Source organism: Myodes glareolus, chromosome 3, assembly GCF_982192425.1.
Source record: "Myodes glareolus chromosome 3, mMyoGla1.1, whole genome shotgun sequence".
NCBI classification, from domain to species: domain Eukaryota; kingdom Metazoa; phylum Chordata; class Mammalia; order Rodentia; family Cricetidae; genus Myodes; species Myodes glareolus.
The window spans coordinates 74,329,665-74,349,432 of record NC_142028.1 but is presented as its reverse complement, the minus strand read 5'-3'; the positions used below and the strand labels follow the sequence as shown (position 1 = coordinate 74,349,432).

The window sequence follows — 19,768 nt, the reverse complement described above, 5'->3', positions numbered from 1 at the left end:
TAATCCCTCTCTCCTGCAACGCCATCCCAGCTTTCTGCCTGGAACCCATACCCTCCCCTCTCCTTTTTTCGGGGCTTAAATTCCTCCATCTCAGCCGGGGTGGGCACCGCGGGACGTACAGGCGGTGAGTGCAAAGGGACGGAAATCCCTTTGTTCTAAAGCCTGCCTGCAGCAACCTAAGGCTGCAGGCAAAGTGATTCCTGGATAGCAAGGGGCATTAATCCAGTAGCAAAAGACCCAGCGGAGGGAAGAGCCATTGGAGAGCATCTGAAGGAAGAGATGGGCAGGCGCCAAGGCAAGAATTCCTCCAACAATCTGAAAAACAACACGAAAACACCAGATCCCAGCGATCTTATGACAGAAGGACTTGAACACCCTATACCGGAAGAAGTGGAAAACAGTGTCATTATAAAAGCAATAGAGTCTCTTAAACAGGGTATGAATAACTCACTTAAAGAAATAGAAGAGAAATATAACAAAAAGATGGAAGAAATGAGTAAAGAAATGGAAGACAAATATAACAAAAAGTTTGAAGAAATAAGTAAATTCGTAAATGATACCCTGGGAAACCAAGAAAAAATAATCAAACAGGTAATGGAATCAGTTCAAGAATTGAAAACTGAAATGGAGGCAGTGAAGAAAACACAAACCGAGGACCGGCTGGATATGGAAAATCTAGGTAAACAAACAGAGACTTCAGGAACAAGCATAACCAATAGAATACAAGAGATAGAAGAACGAATCTCAGATTATGAAGACACCATAGAGAAAATAAATGCCCTGACCAAAGAAAACAGCAAATCCAACAAATTCTCATCACAAAACATTCAGGAAATATGGGACATAATAAAAAAACCAAATCTAAGAATAATAGGAGTAGAAGAAGGAGAAGAATTGCAGTCCAAAGGTCCAGAAAATATATTCAACAAAATTATAGAAGAAAACTTTCCCATCCTAAAGAGTGATATTCCTATGAAGGTGCAAGAAGCATACAGAACACCGAATAGACTGGATCAGAAAAAAACATCCCCTCGCCATATAATAATCAAAACACAAAGCATTCAGATTAAAGAAAGGATATTAAGAGCTGCAAAGGAAAAAGGTCAAGTAACCTATAAAGGTAAACCTATCAGACTTACACCAGACTTCTCTATAGAAACCATGAAAGCCAGAAGGTCCTGGATAGAGGTACTGCAGAAACTAAGGGACCATGGATGCAAGCCCAGATTAATATACCCAGCCAAGCTTTCATTCACTATCAACGGAGAAAACAAAATATTCCAGGATAAAAACAAATTTAAACAATACGTAACTACTAATCCAGCCTTACAGAGAATATTAGAAGGAAAATTACATCCCAAGGAATCCAACATTGCCAACACTGACTACAATAACTCAGACATCTAGCGACCCTTCACTAGCACAACCCAAAGAAGGAAAACACATACACTCTACTACCTAAAAAAAAAAAAAAAAATGACTCGAGTCAACAACCACTGGTCATTAATATCTCTTAATATCAATGGACTCAATTCACCTATAAAGAGGCACAGACTTAGAGATTGGATACGAAAACAGGATCCAACATTCTGCTGTTTACAAGAAACACACCTCAACCACAAAGACAGACACCTACTCAGAGTAAAGGGTTGGGAAAAGGTTTTCCAAGCAAATGGACCTAAGAAACAAGCGGGTGTGGCCATTCTAATATCTAACAAAATCGACTTCAAACTAAAATCAATCAGAAGAGATGGAGATGGACATTTCATACTCATAACAGGAACAACTCATCAGGAAGAAGTCTCAATCCTGAATATCTATGCCCCTAATATAAAGGCACCCACTTATATAAAACAAACTCTTCTAGAACTCAAGGCAGTCATCAAACCACACACACTAATAGTAGGAGACTTCAACACTCCTCTCTCACCAATGGACAGGTCAATCACACAGAAACCAAACAGAGAATTAAGAGATTTATTGGAGGTATTGAATCAAATGGACTTAACAGACATCTATAGAACACTCCACCCAAATAGGAAAGAATATACCTTCTTCTCTGCAGTTCATGGAACCTTCTCGAAGATTGACCACATACTCGGTAACAAAGCAAACTTCCACAGATACAAAAAAATATTAGTAACCACATGTGTCTTGTCAGATCACCATGGATTAAAATTAGAATTCAACAACAATGCTAACCCCAGGAAGTCAACAAACTCATGGAAGTTGAACAGTCAACTACTAAATCACCCCTGGGTCAAGGATGAAATTAAGAAAGAAATTAAAGACTTCCTTGAATTTAATGAAAACAAAGACACAACATACTCAAACCTATGGGACACTATGAAAGCAGTGCTAAGAGGAAAGTTCATAGCAATAGGTGCCCAAATAAAGAAAACGGAGAAAACACACATTGGAGACCTAACAGCACACTTGGAAGCTCTAGAAAAAAGAGAAGCTGATTCACCCAGGAGGAGTAGAAGACTGGAAATAATCAAACTGAGGGCTGAAATCAACAAAATAGAAACAGAGAAAACAATCCAAAGAATCAATGAATCAAAAAGCTGGTTCTTGGAGAAAATCAACAAGATTGACAAACCCCTATCCAAACTAATCAAACGGCAGAGAGAGAACGTGCAAATTAATAGGATCAGAAATGAAAAGGGGGACATAACCACAGACACAGAGGAAATTCAGAGAATCATTAGATCTTACTACGAAAGTTTATATGCCACAAAGTTGGAAAATGTAAAAGAAATGGACATTTTTTTAGATAAGTACCATATACCAAAGTTGATCCAAGAACAGGTGAACAATCTAAATAGACCTGTTAGTCGCGAAGAATTAGAAGCTGTTATCAAAAATCTCCCTACCAAAAAAAGCCCAGGACCAGATGGTTTCAATGCAGAATTCTACCAGAACTTCCAGGAAGAGCTAATACCTATACTCCTTGACGTATTCCACAATATAGAAACAGAAGAGTCATTGCCTAACTCCTTTTATGAAGCTACAGTTACTCTAATACAAAAACCACACAAAGACACAACCAAGAAAGAGAATTACAGGCCAATCTCACTCATGAACATTGACGCGAAAATTCTCAATAAAATACTGGCAAACCGTATCCAAGAGCACATTAGAAAAATTATCCATTATGATCAAGTCGGCTTCATTCCAGAGATGCAGGGCTGGTTCAACATTCGCAAATCTATCAATGTAATCCATCATATAAATAAACTGAAAGAAAAAAAACCATATGATCATCTCACTAGATGCTGAAAAAGCATTTGACAAAATTCAACACCCATTTATGATAAAGGTGTTGGAGAGACTGGGGATACAAGGATCATACCTAAATATAATAAAAGCAATATACAGCAAGCCGACAGCTAACATCAAACTGAATGGAGAGAAACTCAAAGCCTTTCCACTAAAATCAGGAACGCGACAAGGCTGTCCACTCTCTCCATACCTCTTCAATATAGTGCTTGAAGTTCTAGCAATAGCAATAAGACAACATAAGGAGATCAAGGGGATTCAAATTGGAAAGGATGAAGTCAAACTTTCGTTATTTGCTGACGATATGATAGTTTACATAAGTGACCCCAAAAACTCTATCAAAGAACTCCTACAGCTGATAAACACCTTTAGTAACGTGGCAGGATACAAGATCAACTCCAAAAAATCAGTGGCCTTCCTATACACAAAGGATAAAGAAGCAGAGAGGGAAATCAGAGAAACATCACCTTTCATGATAGCCACAAATAGCATAAAATATCTTGGGGTTACTCTAACCAAGGAAGTGAAAGACCTATTTGACAAAAACTTTAAGTCTTTGAAGAAAGAAATTGAGGAGGATACCAGAAAATGGAAAGACCTCCCCTGCTCTTGGATTGGGAGAATCAACATAGTAAAAATGGCAATTCTACCAAAAGCAATCTATAGATTCAATGCAATCCCCATCAAAATCCCATCAAACTTCTTCACAGACCTTGAGAGAACAATAATCAAGTTTATATGGCAAAACAAAAAACCCAGGATAGCCAAAACAATCTTATACAATAAAGGAACTTCAGGAGGCATTACCATCCCTGACTTCAAACTCTATTATAGAGCTACAGTATTGAAAACAGCTTGGTATTGGCATAAGAACAGAGAAATCGACCTTTGGAATCGAATAGAAGACCCGGATATTAACCCACAAACCTATGAGCACCTAATTTTTGACAAGGGAGCTAAAGGTATACAATGGAAGAAGGAAAGCATCTTTAACAAATGGTGCTGGCATAACTGGATGTCAACCTGTAAAAAAATGAAAGTAGATCCATATCTATCACCATGCACAAAAATCAAGTCCAAATGGATTAAAGACATCAACATTAATCCGTCCACTCTGAACCTGATAGAAGAGAAAGTGGGAAGTAGTCTACAAGATATAGGCACAGGAGTCCTCTTCCTAAGTAGGACCCCAGCAGCACAGACAATAAGAGAAACAATGAATAAATGGGATCTACTGAAACTGAGAAGCTTCTGTAAAGCAAAGGACACTGTCAGTAAGACAAAAAGGCTGCCTTCTGACTGGGAGAAGATCTTCACCAACCCCTCATCAGACAAAGGTCTGATCTCCAGAATATACAAAGAACTCAAGAAACTAGGCACTAAAACTCTAATTAACCCAATTAAAAAATGGGGTACTGATCTGAACAGAGAATTCACAACAGATGAACTTCGAATGGCCAGAAGACACTTAAGGTCATGCTCAACCTCCTTAGCGATCAGGGAAATGCAAATCAAAACCACTTTGAGATACCATCTTACACCTGTCAGAATAGCTAAAGTTAAAAACACCAATGATAGCCTATGCTGGAGGGGATGTGGAATGAGGGGAACACTCATCCATTGTTGGTGGGAATGCAAACTTGTGCAGCCACTTTGGAAATCAGTGTGGCGGTTTCTCAGGAAACTGGGAGTCAACCTCCCTCAGGACCCAGCAATTCCTCTCTTGGGAATATACCCTAGAGATGCCCAAACATACTACAAAAGCGTTTGTTCAACTATGTTCATAGCAGCACTATTTGTAATAGCCAGAACCTGGAAACAGCCTAGGTGCCCCTCAATAGAAGAATGGTTAAAAAAGGTGTGGAACATATACACATTAGAGTTTTACTCAGCGGTAAAAAATAATGACATCTTGAATTTTGCATGCAAATGGATGGACATAGAAAACGCTTTACTGAGTGAGGTAAGCCAGACCCAAAAAGAGGAACACGGTATGTATTCACTCATAAGTGGATTCTAACCATAATTAAAGGTCTTTGAGCCTATTATTCGTGATCCTAGAGAAGCTAAATAAGAAGACGAACCTGATGAAGATTATTTACCTATCCGCCAGGAGGTAGGAAATAGTCAAGAGTCCCAGGTAACCTTGGGTGCACGGGGGGGGGGTGGTGGGAGGGTTGTTGGAAGGGGAGAGGGTTAGAGAGAAGGGAGTAGGGGAGGAATGGAGAAAGCTCGGTTGACCGGGATGGGGGGAAGGGAGGAAGGATGAATGTGGGATCAGGGAAGAATATATTTCAACTAAGGGAGTCATATTAGAGTTTACAGGAAACTTGATTATATATGGGATCCCAGGTCCAAGGAGAGATCCCCAGATTGTTCTCTGGACAGAGGAGGGGGTGCCTGAACCAGCCTTGGCCCGTGACCATACTGATGAATATTTTGCTTATCACCATAGATCCCTCACCTGGCGTTGGATGACGATACAGATGGAGGCCCGCGTTGGAGCACCGAACTGAGCCCCCCAAGTTCCAAATGAGGAGCAAAAGGAGGAAGAAAATGACGAAGGACTGCGAGGGATACTATCACCCACTGATACAAGGGGTCGGATCTAATGAGAGTTTACCAAGGCCAGATGGACCGTGACTGAAAGAGCATGTGATCCAACCAGATTCTCTGAATGTGGTTGGATTTTCTGAATGTGGCTGGCCTGCAGTCTTTCCGAGAAGCCATTGACAATGACACTGGGACTGGTTTCCTCTGCATATACTGGATTTTTGGGATCCAGTCTGTTTGGATGCTCACCTTCCTGGACCTGGAGTGAGGGGGGAGGAACTTGGACTTCCCACAGGGCAGGAGACCCTGACTTCCCTTGGGGACAAAGAGGGAGGAGGAGAGGGAGGGGGGAGTGGGAGGGCGTTGGGAGGAGGGGCGTAAATGGAAACTTTTTATAATTTAATAAAATTACTAAAAGAAAAAAAAAGAAAAAAAAACAAATAGGTGATGGAATGATGAGAAAAAGAAGAATACGTCATGAAGAGATGGGAGTTAAAGAGAAGGGAGTCTGTTCATGTGCTGTGGAGAGAGGTGGAACTGGAGACACGTTAGCAGAAAGGAACGGACTGACAAGAAGAGCCTGTGCAGCTACCTGAGGCCATGATGCTGTTTGGCCCTGGCTGATGCCAAGGGTCATGTCTGGGTCTGAGGTCCAACAGCAAACAAGTTCTGATGTCTGAGGCCCACATTACCAGAAAGGATCATGCAGATGTCTGTTCTAGGCTGCCACCTAAAGTCATGTTGATATTTAGTGCCATGTTGATCTTGTCCCACCTTTACAGGCTACAGGAGAGTTGGTACTGCCCCTTGCCAGCCACCACATTTGGGAGAGCTGCCAGTATTAGACATTGAATACTCTAACTCAGTTTGTCTTGAATTCTGACTCAGCAATCTCCTCTATTCTGTCCCTTCACCTTGAGAAATGCCTTCTTTATGTCTTTGTTCCTCAGACAGTAAATCAAAAGGGTTGAGCAAGGTCATAAGGGCATTGTAAAAGAGAGATCTGCTTGTCTTGCTCAGGGGAGTAGTTGGAATTGGGCTTCATGCAGATATAAGTGAATGGAACATAGAAGAAAGTGACCACAGTCAGATGGGAAGCACATGTTAATTAAGAAAGCCTTGCAGTGTCCCTGCGTAGACTTGATATTCAGAATAGCCACGGCAATATGAATGAAGGAGGCCACGATGAGGAAAATGGAAGTAACGATCAGAAAAGAACTCAAGACCTGGTCCACCATCTCAGTGAGGTGGGTATTCATACAAGCCAGGCTATACACTGAAGGGCTTTCACAAAAGTAGTGGTTAACCCTTTAAGTCCCACAATATGGCAGATTCATGGTAAAGAAAGTATGTATTAGGGAAAGGAAGAAACCACAGATCCAAGTTCCAACTGCAAATGATATGCAGTCCCCAGTTGAGGATGACAGTATAACTAAGTGGGTGGCAAATGGCCACATATCTGTCATAAGCCATGACAACAAACAAGGCACACTCAATAGTAGCCAGGGCACCAAATACATACATCTGCAACCAGCAGTCAGCAAAGGAGACAGCCTGATATTTAGCAAGAAGATGAGCCAACATCTGGGCCATGGTGGTGCTGACATAGCCCATATCCAACTTGGCGAGTATACAGAGGAAAAAGTACATGGGAGTGTGCAGCTGTGTGTCCAGGCAGATCAGCAGGATGATGAGCCCTTTGCCGATGATTAAGCTCAGGTAGATGAGAAGAAACACAATGAAGAGGATGCTGTTGGTCATGGGGTCACTGAAGAAGCCAAGCAGAATAAACTCAGAAACCCAACTTTGGTTCTACCCTGGGATCATCCACATGGTGGGACCTGAACAAGAATCACATTCTTGTATTTATCACTTCATAATTTCCAGCTATAAAAGCAGACAGAGAAGATGCAGGAGAAATGGCTCAGAGATTAAGAGCACTAACTGCTTTTCCAGGAACCAGAGAGCTCATAGATGTCTGTGACTCTAGTTCCAGATGATCTGACGCCCTCTTCTCACTCCACAGGCCTGGATTAAACATTATGCACAGACATTACGATAGGCAAAAACCCATGTACATAAAATAAAAGACATTCAGATAGGCAAAAAACCCATGTACATAAAATAAATAAGACTTTTAATTTAAAAAGAAAGACATGTGTGTGGATTCCTAGCGCACTGTTCAGGTTCTGTGCACACTTCTCAAGCTACTGAACCTCCCAATGTCTTCGTCTCTTCATCTATTAAATGAGGCTGATGACACTCATGTCTCAGAATTATGATAGCTATCTAAAGCATCTCATGGTACTTCTGATATACCATATAACGTATGACTTAGAATATGCAGTCCTTCACTCTCATTCCAGCTCTGGGAAGGCAGAGACAGGGGCTCCCCACAGTAAGAAGGCTAGCTACACCAACTGAAATGAAGAGCACTGGGGTCAATGGAGAGACAGTGACTCAATGAATAAGGTGAGAGCAATTGAGGAAGAAAGCCATGTCAGTCTCTGAACACACACACACACACACACACACACACACACACACACACACCAAAGACATATGCAAAATAGATAGTAAATAAGTAGAGGAAGACAGAACAAATGTCAGTTAGACGCAGGCCCTGACACATGTAGCCCTATGAGAATTGATAGAAGGTCATGTGTGCAACACACTGGAGACACTGTAGCCTTCCCAGCGAATATTATGGACAGACCGTGTTGATATGGGAGCAGGAAAGTCATTCCTTTTTTTTGTACCCCTACCTCCCTCTGCACACCAACAATCCTTTTCACATGTACTATAGGTTTGAGTGGTAAACCTAAAGCAACCAGGTTTTGAACTCAGATCTGATAGACTACATCTATCATTTTAGGGAAGGCAGAGGTAAGATTGTAAGAGGATGGTCACTTGTTTTTCCTAGCTGCCCAAGAACTGTAATTCTTACTTGATATCTGTTTTGTTATATGTAATTTCACTATGTTAAAATCAAAACCTTCCTTTTTATTTAAACAGAATAGGGGAAATGGTGTGGGAAGTCCTTCTGAATATGTGTTACTTTCACTGGTTAATAAATGAAGAAGCTGGGTTGACCTGTGGAAGGGTAAAATAGAGCTAGGTGGGGAAGACTAAGCTGAATGCTGAAAGAAAGAAGGCAGAGTCAGGAGATGCCATTCAGCTGCCAGAGGGGAAAGACTGAGCTGCTAGCTGGAACCTTGCCAATAGGGAAGGATCCTCACGAGCCTCGGGGTAAAATATAAAATAATGGAAATGGGTTAATTATAAATGAAAGCACTAGCTAGCAATACACTTAAGTGATTGGCCAAGCAGTGATTTAAATAATATAGTTTCTGTGTGATTATTTTGGGGCCCAGCAGCTGGGAACAAGCAAGTGGCCACTCCTACAACAAGGATGGCTGTAACTAAGACCCCAAGCAATAGAGGTGAGGGTGGGTACTCAAACTGTCCTTGCCCTGTGGTCAGACTGATAAATATCTTAACTATCACCATAGAACCTTCATCCAGCAACTGAGAGAAACAGAGGCAGAGAACCACAGTGAAACACTGGGCCGAGCTCCCAAAGTCCAGTTAAAGAGTGGGAGAAATGAGAATATGAACAAAGATGTCAAGACCAACCATGATGAGGACACCCACTGAAACAGTTTACCTGAGGCAACAGGAGCTCACCAACTCCAACCAGACAGGTAAGTAACCAGCATAGTTCAAACTAGTGGGAGACAGTTGTATGGCTGGAGCAGACTGTGGGGTCACTGGCAGTGGCACCAGGATTTATACCTACTGCTTGTACTGACATTTTGGGAACCTGTTCTCTTGAATGGATACCTTGCTCATCCTAGATATAGTAGGGAGCGCCTTGTACCTTCCCCAAAGCAATGTGCCTTAACCTCTCTGAGGAATGGACTGGGGTGGGGTGGAGGAGTAAGTGGAGAAAATGGGAGAAGGAGAGGGTGTAGGAAATGGGCTTGGTATTTAAAATGGAAAAAAAAAGATAGTATGTTTTCTTTTTGAAAAGAAAAGGTGTAAAAAAGAAGAAAGGGGAGGAGGCAGAAGAAGAGAAGGAGGAAGAAAAGAAAACTCAAAGATTCTTACAAAGAATTATTTTTTAAAGACTCTTACGAGGAAGCAGACTGCTCAACAGAACATCACATGATATATAAAAGTGTAAACACCCACACCTGCTCCTCTCATCCCTGAGGCTCCCACCACCTCTCACCCGACAGAACGACTACTATAAACCTAAATGCTCTGTTCATGAAGACTTCAGACTCAGCACACAGCTGTCTCCTTAGTCTCCTGTCTCTCCATGCACAAATCTCCATGCAAGCATTCCAGGAATCCTGCATGCCTCTGCCTCTCTCATACATTAAGGTGAGTACGTAGTCCTTCATTATGAGGGGAGAAAACTACAAGCACCATGTCACCCACACAGTAGGACACAGTAGGATTCAGCTAAGCCAGGAACTTTTCTCTGTCCTTTGCCTATCACACCCCAACCCTAAACCAGGTAGGCTATATCCTGAATTCTTTGCTCCTTAGACAGTTACAATCTGAAGAATCCTAAAAGATTCTTCCTTCCTCCCTTGTTAACTGAGTTCCACACAGCTGAAAAAGAATTACCTACAATAGAGTACAGCTGAATGGGTGATTTCCCAATCTCCTTTGCAATAAAAATGGCATGTGATATTTAAAGGGTAATGGATCTCATTCCAGGTATTGTTTATTAATTTCAGCTGAAGGAAAGATATTTGATTGTGTTTCCAAGCTGAAAAACTAAGGCATAAATAAAGCAAACAATTTGTTTCAGATTGCAAGCTAGAAGTGGGAGTTTATGTGGTCAGACCTCAAAAGCTGGCTCTCAGTCATGTTCTCTGCTTCTGGCACACAGGCTCTGAAGTGGGGAGATGAAGCAGGTGAAGTCTTCACATTGTCCATCTAGTTGACCTTGTTGAACTCAGCACAGGCCAGAGCCCTCCTACCTAGGACTTATTTGGAAGGCTAGGCACAGATCAGCTCTACTAATGAGATTTCCCCTCCAGTCTGAATGTGGGAGGCCCAGGCAAATGTACTGAAAGGCATAAGGAACTCATGGAAGGGGATTTGGAAAATTATAAGCATTCTGAAATTTAGTGATAATCCTGCATCCACCTCCTTCAGCAAATCCTACTGGCATGTGCCACCACAACCAAGAGACATCTCAGTGATTAAGAACACTGCCTGCTCCTCCAAGGGTCCTGAGTTCAATTCCCAGCAACCACATGGTGGTTCACAACTATTTATAATATCTGGTGCCCTCTTGAGGAAGAGACCTGGTCAGTCATCCTCATCACCTTAGAAAATGAAACCCAACCTGGACAAGTTTAACAGAACCATCATATATGAGCAGCCCAAGCTTTCTTCAGCATCGTCAGGGTACAAATTTCATTTCAGTTTTCTGGAATTTAGTACATTTTTGTGAAAAATTTAGTTCAGGGGGAGCGGAAGGAGGAGGAACATGAAAGACGAAATCAGTACTGCGAGGGATGCTATCACCCACTGATACAAGGGAACGGATCTGATGAGAATTTACCAGGGCCAGTCGGACTGGGACTGAACGAGGACATGATCTAGCCAGATTCTCGGAATTTGGCCGGATTCTCTGACTGTGGCTGGCCCGGGGTCTTTCTGAAAAGCCATTGACTATGACACTGGGACCTGTTTCCTCTGCATATGCTGGATTTTGGGGATCCAGTCTGTTTGGACGCTCGCCTTCCTGGACCTGGAGGGAGGGGGAGGGAGCTGGAGCTTCCCACAGGGCAGGAAACCCTGACTGCCCTGGGGGACGGAGGGGAAGGAGGGGGGAAGTGGGGGGAGTGGGAGGGTGTTGGGAGGGGGGGCAGAAATGGAAAAAATTATTAATTTAAAGAAAAAAAAAAGAAAAAAAAAAAGAAAAATTTAGTTCATTTTGTGTCGGTATGTGAGGGGGGTTGTATGAAAGAGAGAGACAGAGATACAGACACAGACAGAAATAGAGAGAAAGAAGCAGAGCTAGAGACAGAAAAATAATTTACTTAACCTAAGTCTTACATGACTTGTCTGCCTAGCAATCTGTGTCTCCTTTAATAGTGTCATACTAAGCCTGGTGGACCAGATCAACAATCCCAGCATTATGGGGTTAAAGACAACCAGATTATGAGTTTAGGGAGAACATGAGCTACTTGGAAAATCTCAGTCTCAAAAAAAAAAAAATACATATCCAGCACCTTGATGTTAAATGACAGAATTTGAAGTACAACTTGAGCTACAAAGTAAATGGGAAGCCAGGCTAGGCTAAGGTGAGATGCACCTCAAAAAGCAAAACAACAAAATGCCATAAAGGCACACCCAGACTTATCTCTGTATGGTGAAAGGCTCTCTCTATTTTCATGGATATGAATTCAGCCTCAATTAAGATCTTTGAGTTCAGAACCATGTTGAATTGTTTGTTTCTAATACCGAGCAAGAATGTGTCATGAAACAAATTGGAAGTAAATATTTATTAAATACATAAAGAAAGGAAGAAGGATGAAGGCGATGGAATAAAGGTAGAAGCTGGAACATAAGAGCAGGCAATGAGGGACAGGGCCACAGGTCTACTGTAACTCATTGCTCTTAGGTATATGATAAAACCTGGATTCCAGGCATGCAAACCTCTCAAGCACTCACTCTTAAGTTCACTGTGGTCCTGCCTCGGGTGTGTTCTGTAAACTGACAACAGGAACTTCTTCCCATCTGTGATTGCTTAGAGTATTAAGTGTTCATGCTGAGCACCTGGTACAAGAACTGGCCAGCATTTCACAACTGTGAACGCCCATCTGTGCCTTCTGTTGAGCGTTGGCTTCCTAATACTCCAAAATGAGGATTGAACTAAGAGGTCTTTCCAGATCTGCCATAGGCAATAGAGTCATTGATATGATTTTAGAAATACCATGAGCTGGTCTTAAAACACAGTCAATATTAAAAGTTAATTAAAACTACAATTATACCTGATGGTGGAGCCTCATACTTTTACTCCCAAAAATGGCAAGGCAGAGGCAGAAGCCAGGGCAGATATCTGTGAATTTGAGGCAAGCCTAGTCTACAGAGCTAGTTCCAGGATAAACAGAGTGATACAAAGAAACCCTGTCTTGACTTTGTTGACTCTCCATGGGAGAACTTACCCTCTCTGAGGAGTGGATGTGGGTGGTGTAGGGGGAAGGTAGCAAAAGAGGGTGGAGGGAAAGGAGGGGTAATGGGATTGTTATGTAAAATTTTATAAGATTGCTTTTATAAAGAAAGAATAATAATAAAAAGAGATCCCGTCTCAAAAAAAAAAGCAAAACAAAATTTAAAAAAAAACAATTTGCTTGAACCACTTCTTAAAACTTTCTTCTGTTCTCAGGGACTGCTAGAGTTAACTCTGTGCACACTGGGTTTCTATGGTATGCATCTGCCTCGTACCAGCTCTGCAAACCTGTATGCTAAATAGCAATTAGTTAATGATGGGCAATGAAGTGTTGCAATGCTTTCTGATACTCTACCAGAAGACTTTCTATTATTAAGATGCTAAAACGTCCTAAAATGCCATACAGATTTCAGGTGCCTCTATCATAACTTTTTTTTTCTTTTTCTTTTTTCAGAGGAGGTGATTTTTGAGGCAGGGTTTCTCTGAAGCCTTGGAACCTGTCCTGGAACTTGCTCTATAGACTAGGTTGGCCTTGAACTCACAGAGATCTACCTGCATCTGCCTTCTGAGTGCTCAGCTCCCTATCACAGTCTTAGCTCCCACTTTTTAGATATGTCAAATTAATCCCAAGCTCAATGGAACAGATTCAGAAGAGGGAAAACAAACTTGACCAAAGAAGAAGGCTGGAGGGTTCGTGATTTCACATTTCAATGACTACCTCAAAGCCATCTCAACAAGAAGAGAACAACTTCAGCATGAGACAGCATGGAATTTAATAGAATGGGAATGACACTTCGGACATGTAAGTATTCACATGAGATAGTTATTGACAGCCATGTTGATTAAACCATTTAAGAGTTTTAAATCCTTTTTATTGATGGACAGACCAAGAGTGGGCTTGAGCCTCTGAAGTATCTCATGATGCCCAAATTCAGGGATACAACTTTGAAAAGCAAAACCCACAATCATACATCAGAGTTAGACAATGGTTAGAGCAACTGGAAGTGCTCACTCCTGGCAAAGCATAGTAGTTATTTTACACATAACTTGACAATGATTTTGGTTAACACATTAGGAGTAGAGTCAAGGCCATTAAGATCTCAAAGGTATTAGCAAGGCAGATGTGACTGTTGCAGGCAGGAACTATCTAAGCAAGTACATGGACTCAGAATAGGATAGTGTTCCATTAGTCATTTCAACATTAGCACTAAAATGTATTCTCAACCAATAGTAGTCAAGGACATAAATATCATCCAAAGAGAAAAGTACTGTTTTCCAAAGATAATAACGAGACAATGGACATCTATACACAAAGGAATATAATTGGACCCTTGCCACATGCCATACACAAACTAATACAAAATTGTTCAAAATACAAATGAATAATTTAAAAACTAGGAGAAATTTTTGTAACCTCACAACAGGAAATGATTTATCCAAGAAAATGAGATAAAAGTGAATGAGTTGGATTTTAACCAAAATAAAAATGCTAATAATACAAATGGCATCATCCAGAAACTGAAACTTCAGCAAGATGTTATGTCACATGCCTATAGTCACAGTACTTGGGAGGTAGTCAGGTACCATGCCAGTGCAGCCTGGATGCCGAGACTGGCGGGGAGTGCCAGGATTGAGACACGGAGACCTCTTTTCAGGTGGAAGAACAGCAACCTTTATTTTGTCTCAGCTAAAGCCTTTTATACCTCTACTGCTTCTGTGGAAAACCACCAGCCAGAAAGAACACAAACATCCTTGTCAATTACAGACCACAAGGAAATTCCACTGTTGGTCTGAGGGAGTGAGGGCAGCTAGATCACAACAATTCCCCCCCCCCGTTTTATTTTATAATATAAACAGTGCCTGTCTTGTTACTTTGGGTTGAATGCCTTGCCTGTCATGGGGAATAGCCCTCCAATATTGCCTATCTTAGGTGGCATCCTGTTCCCAAAGTATTGCCCATCCGTGGCTAGCCAGATACATAGCCCTAACCAAGTATCCCCAGAAATGACAGTGCCAACAAGGCAGACCAGCACTGCAACCATCTAGCATGCACTAACTGGGTGGTAAAATTAACAAAGCAGTATTCCAAACCCCTCTCATATGACGGTTGAGTTCCATAACAGTAGCAGAAGCATGCAATACAGTGCCATGAGTAATACACATAATATGATAAAAGCTAGAACATGTTAGCTATTGAAAAGTACAAAGATAATCCACTTGCTCCTGAACCAAAGTCACTTGTTGGTTCAAAGTAAATATTCCCAATTGAATATGTCCATTAAGATCATTTTAAATGTCCAAAGCATTGCTGACTCTTTCAGCCAGCTGATTGACAGTCTCAGCCCTCTGCACAGTCTGGGAAAGAACACTTCTGGCAGCAGTATCTGCGGTGGCAGAGACAGCAATAATGGCAATCACAACTGTGGTGATTTCAAGGTCTCTCTTCTGCCGATCTTCTGTGGTCCAGCACTTGTTGCCATATTTGCTGATACTCCTGACACCACCATAGTATCCTCCAGGCAGGACACCAACTGGGCCAGGGCAACATGTCTTTCACCGCAGCCACCTATCAAAGCTCTGCTCCAGCTGCCTTCTGGCCCCAGATGCACTCTCTCTGGGTCCAACCTGCTGCATGGAGTGGAGCAGAACTCAGGGAAGCAGGCTTGCTGCCTCTGCTCCATAACCATTGAAGGGGCCCCACTTTAACAATCTTTTAGGGAATTTGGGCATCATCAACTTATCTGGCTACTTCCTGCAGGGGTGCTGCATTCTTGAGGGTATTTTACATCAACATTTTAGAGGGTCTCGGTGAATCAAATCACATAAATTTACAATGAATCCACATGTTCTCATCCTCTGTGGAGACAAAAGCAGAACCTCTTTTCCAAAGTATCAAATCCTTAGGCCTGTATTTTAAAGTCAAAATACCTTTCTTACCAGTTCCCAGAATCAAATGACTTTCTCCCATCCAGAACACAAAAGACAGCACAATCAACACAATAACATACATCTGCACACATTCTATCTTTTGGATGCCCTCGATTTACTCTCCTGCCTCCTCTTTGATACTACGATACTGGTCAGTCTTCCAGAGGGCATCCCTCAGAGCATCTCTGGGGATGAAGAAACACATACTCCTTTTAATCTGACTTGACTTGTTCCCAGTCTGGAACATTTAAACCCCCTCCCATAATAAACTAGGGGCTAACTTGAACTATTGTTTGTACAAAATCTTCTGCTGTCTTCCTTGTTACTTCCGTGCCTTATTGCTTTAAGAGTTTCAGTTACTTTTTGAAGCCTTCAATTCACCCTCCCACCTCTTCTTTATACTTGCTAGTCTTTTGGATGGTGTCCCTCAGAGTATGTCTGGGGATGAAAAAAAAAAGAACACATTACCTTCCCCAACATGCTCCTCAGGAGACGGAGCAACCCCATTCATGTATCCCCACTTTCCAGATCTCTGTGGAACCTCCACTTGCCACACAGTGCAGCCTGGATGGCTAGACTGGTGGGGGGGTGCCAGGATTGAGACAAGGAGGCTTATTTTCAGGTGGAAGAACAGCAACCGTTATTTTGTCTCAGCTAAAGCCTTTTATACCTCTTCTGCTTCTGTGAAACCCACCGGCCAGAAAGAACACAAACATCCTTGTCAATTACAGACCACAAGGAAATTCCGCTATCGGTCTGGGAACAGCTAAATCACAACAGTCAGGAAGATCAGAAGTTCAAGATAGTTTTGGGGTTCATTAAACATTCCAAGCCAGCATGAAATATGTAAAACCTTCACTTAAAAGAAACCCTCAAATAAACAACATAAGAAGACCAATTTTAATTACTTAGGCAATTAATTATTTCCAGCCCAATTACAGTTCCCTCACCCCCAGTCCTTCCCCACAACTCCCAATCTTTCCCAAGCCCACAATCCATTCCTGCTGAAAGTACTGGATACAGGAATCCTCCTTCAGGATGGATCTGGGGGTAACTACACAAGGTCACCTCCAATCTACAATTAACAAATGTGAGCAATAGCACGTCTTTATACTTATAACCACAACCACAAAGATTATTGAGACATTTTCAGTTAAAGTGTATTGTAATCTGTTCATTAAGACTGTCATCTCTGTTGCAAGAATATTTCCCCTGGTTATTAAGAAGTTACGTTGATCAAATACTCAATGTTGTTTACATACCACAAAGACACTGTCTTTATCTTAAACATTGAACAATTATCCAATGTTCACCTAAGATTCAACAGTCCACTTACCATATCCATCATCTTGAGAAATGCTCTTTTGATATCTTTGTTCCTCAGGCTGTAGACTATTGGGTTGAGCAAGATGGTAAAGACATTATAAAAGAGCGAGATCTGTTTGTCATGCTCAGGGGAGTAGCTGGAGTTGGGCCTTAAGTAGATGTACGTGGCTGGACCATAAAAGAGTGTGACCACAGTCAAGTGGGAGGCACAGGTAGAGAAAGCCTTGCAGCGGCCCTGGGTGGATTTGATCTTGAGAATAGCCATGGCAATATAAATATAAGAGACCACAATGAGGGAGATTGGGACAAGAATTATGAAGACACTCATGACTAAATCCACTATTTCAATAAGATGAGTGTCCATGCAGGCCAAACTACGTACTGAGGGTCCTTCACAAAAGTAATGGTTGACCATGTTAGGGCCACAGTATGGAAGCCTCATGGTTAAGAAGGTGTGTATCAGAGAGAAGAAGAAACCACAGACCCAGGTTCCAGATGCCAACCGTATGCACAAGTCCCAGGTGAGGATGACAGTATAATTCAGTGGGTGGCAAATTGCCACATACCGGTCATAAGCCATGACCACAAAGAGGATACACTCTGTAAGTGCCAATGCACCAAACATATACATCTGAAGCCAACATCCAGCAAAGGAGATGGTCTGGGATTTAGCAAGAAGATGCACCAACATCTGGGGAATAGTGGTGGTAACATAGCCCATATCCAACAGGGCAAGATTACAGAGGAAGAAGTACATGGGTGTGTGCAGATGAGTGTCCAGGCAGATCAGCAGGATGATGAGCCCATTGCCCAGAACTGAGCTCAGATAGATGAGAAGGAACACAATGAAGAGGGTGCTGTTTGTCATAGGGTCCCTGGAGAAGCCAAGCAGGATAAACTCAGAAATCCAGCTTTGGTTCTGCCTTGGAATCATCCAAACCACTGGGCCTGTAAGAGAATCACATTTAACAACATGTTACTAGATAGATGGTGGACCAGCAAGATGGCATCTATAGAGGTAGGAAGGCTGGAGTATTGATTCTGAGCACACTGCTCAGTTTCTGTGCACTCTTTCCAAGTTTCCCAAGTTATGTGACCTCTTGATGCCTCAGTCTCTTCATCTATAAAATGAGACTGATGAGACTCATGTCTTGGCATTATTGTGAATATCTAAAGTAGTTCACAAAGCTTCTAGAAACACCAAGTAACACATTAGATGCTGTATGAGCATTTACTCTCTCATACCAGGGATCCCCATAGTGAGAAGCTACTGACACCAATTAAAATGATGAAGACTGGGTTCAACTGAGAGACCCTGCCTTGATGAATAAGATGGAGCGAAACTGAGGAAAAAATCCATACCAGTCTCTGACCCCCGAACACACACAGACATGCATGCACACAGATAAATGCAAAAGAGAGATAGTAAACAAATGGGTGAAGGTAACAGAACACAGCAGACACAGACCCATGCACACATTGCCTTCTGACTGATGACATAGGTTCACACTACAATGCACCTGGGACTTGATAGCCTTTCCAAGAAATGCAGATGAGCTGCTATTCATGTGATAAATCTTTGTCTTTTTACTCCTACTTACTGCTGCACTCACACAAACTCAATTCAAAGCATACCATAAATTTAACTACCAAGTGTAAAACAACCAGATTTTTTTAAGTCAAACCATGTAATTATTTTTATCCTTTTTGGGGATAAAAAAAATTCTTTAAAAAGTTATGGAAAAGTACTTACCATAGAGAGAAGAATGGCATAAGAGAATGAATTAAAAAGATGTATATCATGAATTAAAAAATTAAACTTGTACATAACATAAAAGCAGCCCTACCAACAGAATAATGAAAAGAAGTTAGAGCATTTCACAAAGGAGTCTATCTAAATGAGCACTGCCTAAGCATGAAAGCACTCAGCACTATTACTCACAATGTCAATGCCCACTCCTCCTATCCTAATCTCTGTAGCTCCCACCACCGCCTGCCTGCTGGGGAATTGTTGATAACACTGTGAATCCCAAGTTTGTGTTTGAGTTAATTACATAAAATTAATGCTGGGTCAAGAGATTGAGTCGTCAACTACTTGATGGAAAGTAATCATAGAGCATCAGAGGGTATCTGGAAGAAACGGAGAGATGCACAGAAGGTAGTAGCGAGGGATTTAGAGTGGTGAAGGTTTTTTGTTTGGCAGAGCAGAAGAATGCTCCTTACAGAGAATCAAGTAAGGAGAGAAGTTAGTAAACTAGGTGCTACTCAACCTCTCTGAGTGATCAGGCTTTCAGCCCAGTCTTTGAATCCTGAGTCTTATTTATAAATAGAACCATAGAGATTTAAAGCTAACTTTAGGGACAACAGCAGAGCCAGTGACTGCAAGAAGAGAATTCCCACCAGGCTGTGGCATGAGTGTCCAGGCCTCTGCCACAGATATGCAGGAAAGTAACTGTGGAATCACAGTTGCTAGCTAAA

The 19,768-nt window shown here is 41.8% G+C and overlaps 1 protein-coding gene and 1 pseudogene across 1 annotated transcript; both read right to left on the bottom strand.

The window, feature by feature from the left end:
• Positions 1-6,719: 6,719 nt before the first annotated feature.
• On the bottom strand, positions 6,720-7,668 carry LOC146895158 (olfactory receptor 2A12-like; annotated as a pseudogene).
• A 7,995-nt stretch (positions 7,669-15,663) lies between these two features.
• LOC148122692 (olfactory receptor 2A12-like) lies at positions 15,664-18,257 on the bottom strand. The gene has a single exon (XM_087904667.1). It carries the CDS (start codon positions 18,222-18,224, stop codon positions 17,274-17,276), a length of 951 nt encoding a protein of 316 aa, XP_087760793.1. The 5' UTR covers positions 18,225-18,257; the 3' UTR covers positions 15,664-17,273.
• Between the last annotated feature and the right edge of the window lie 1,511 nt (positions 18,258-19,768).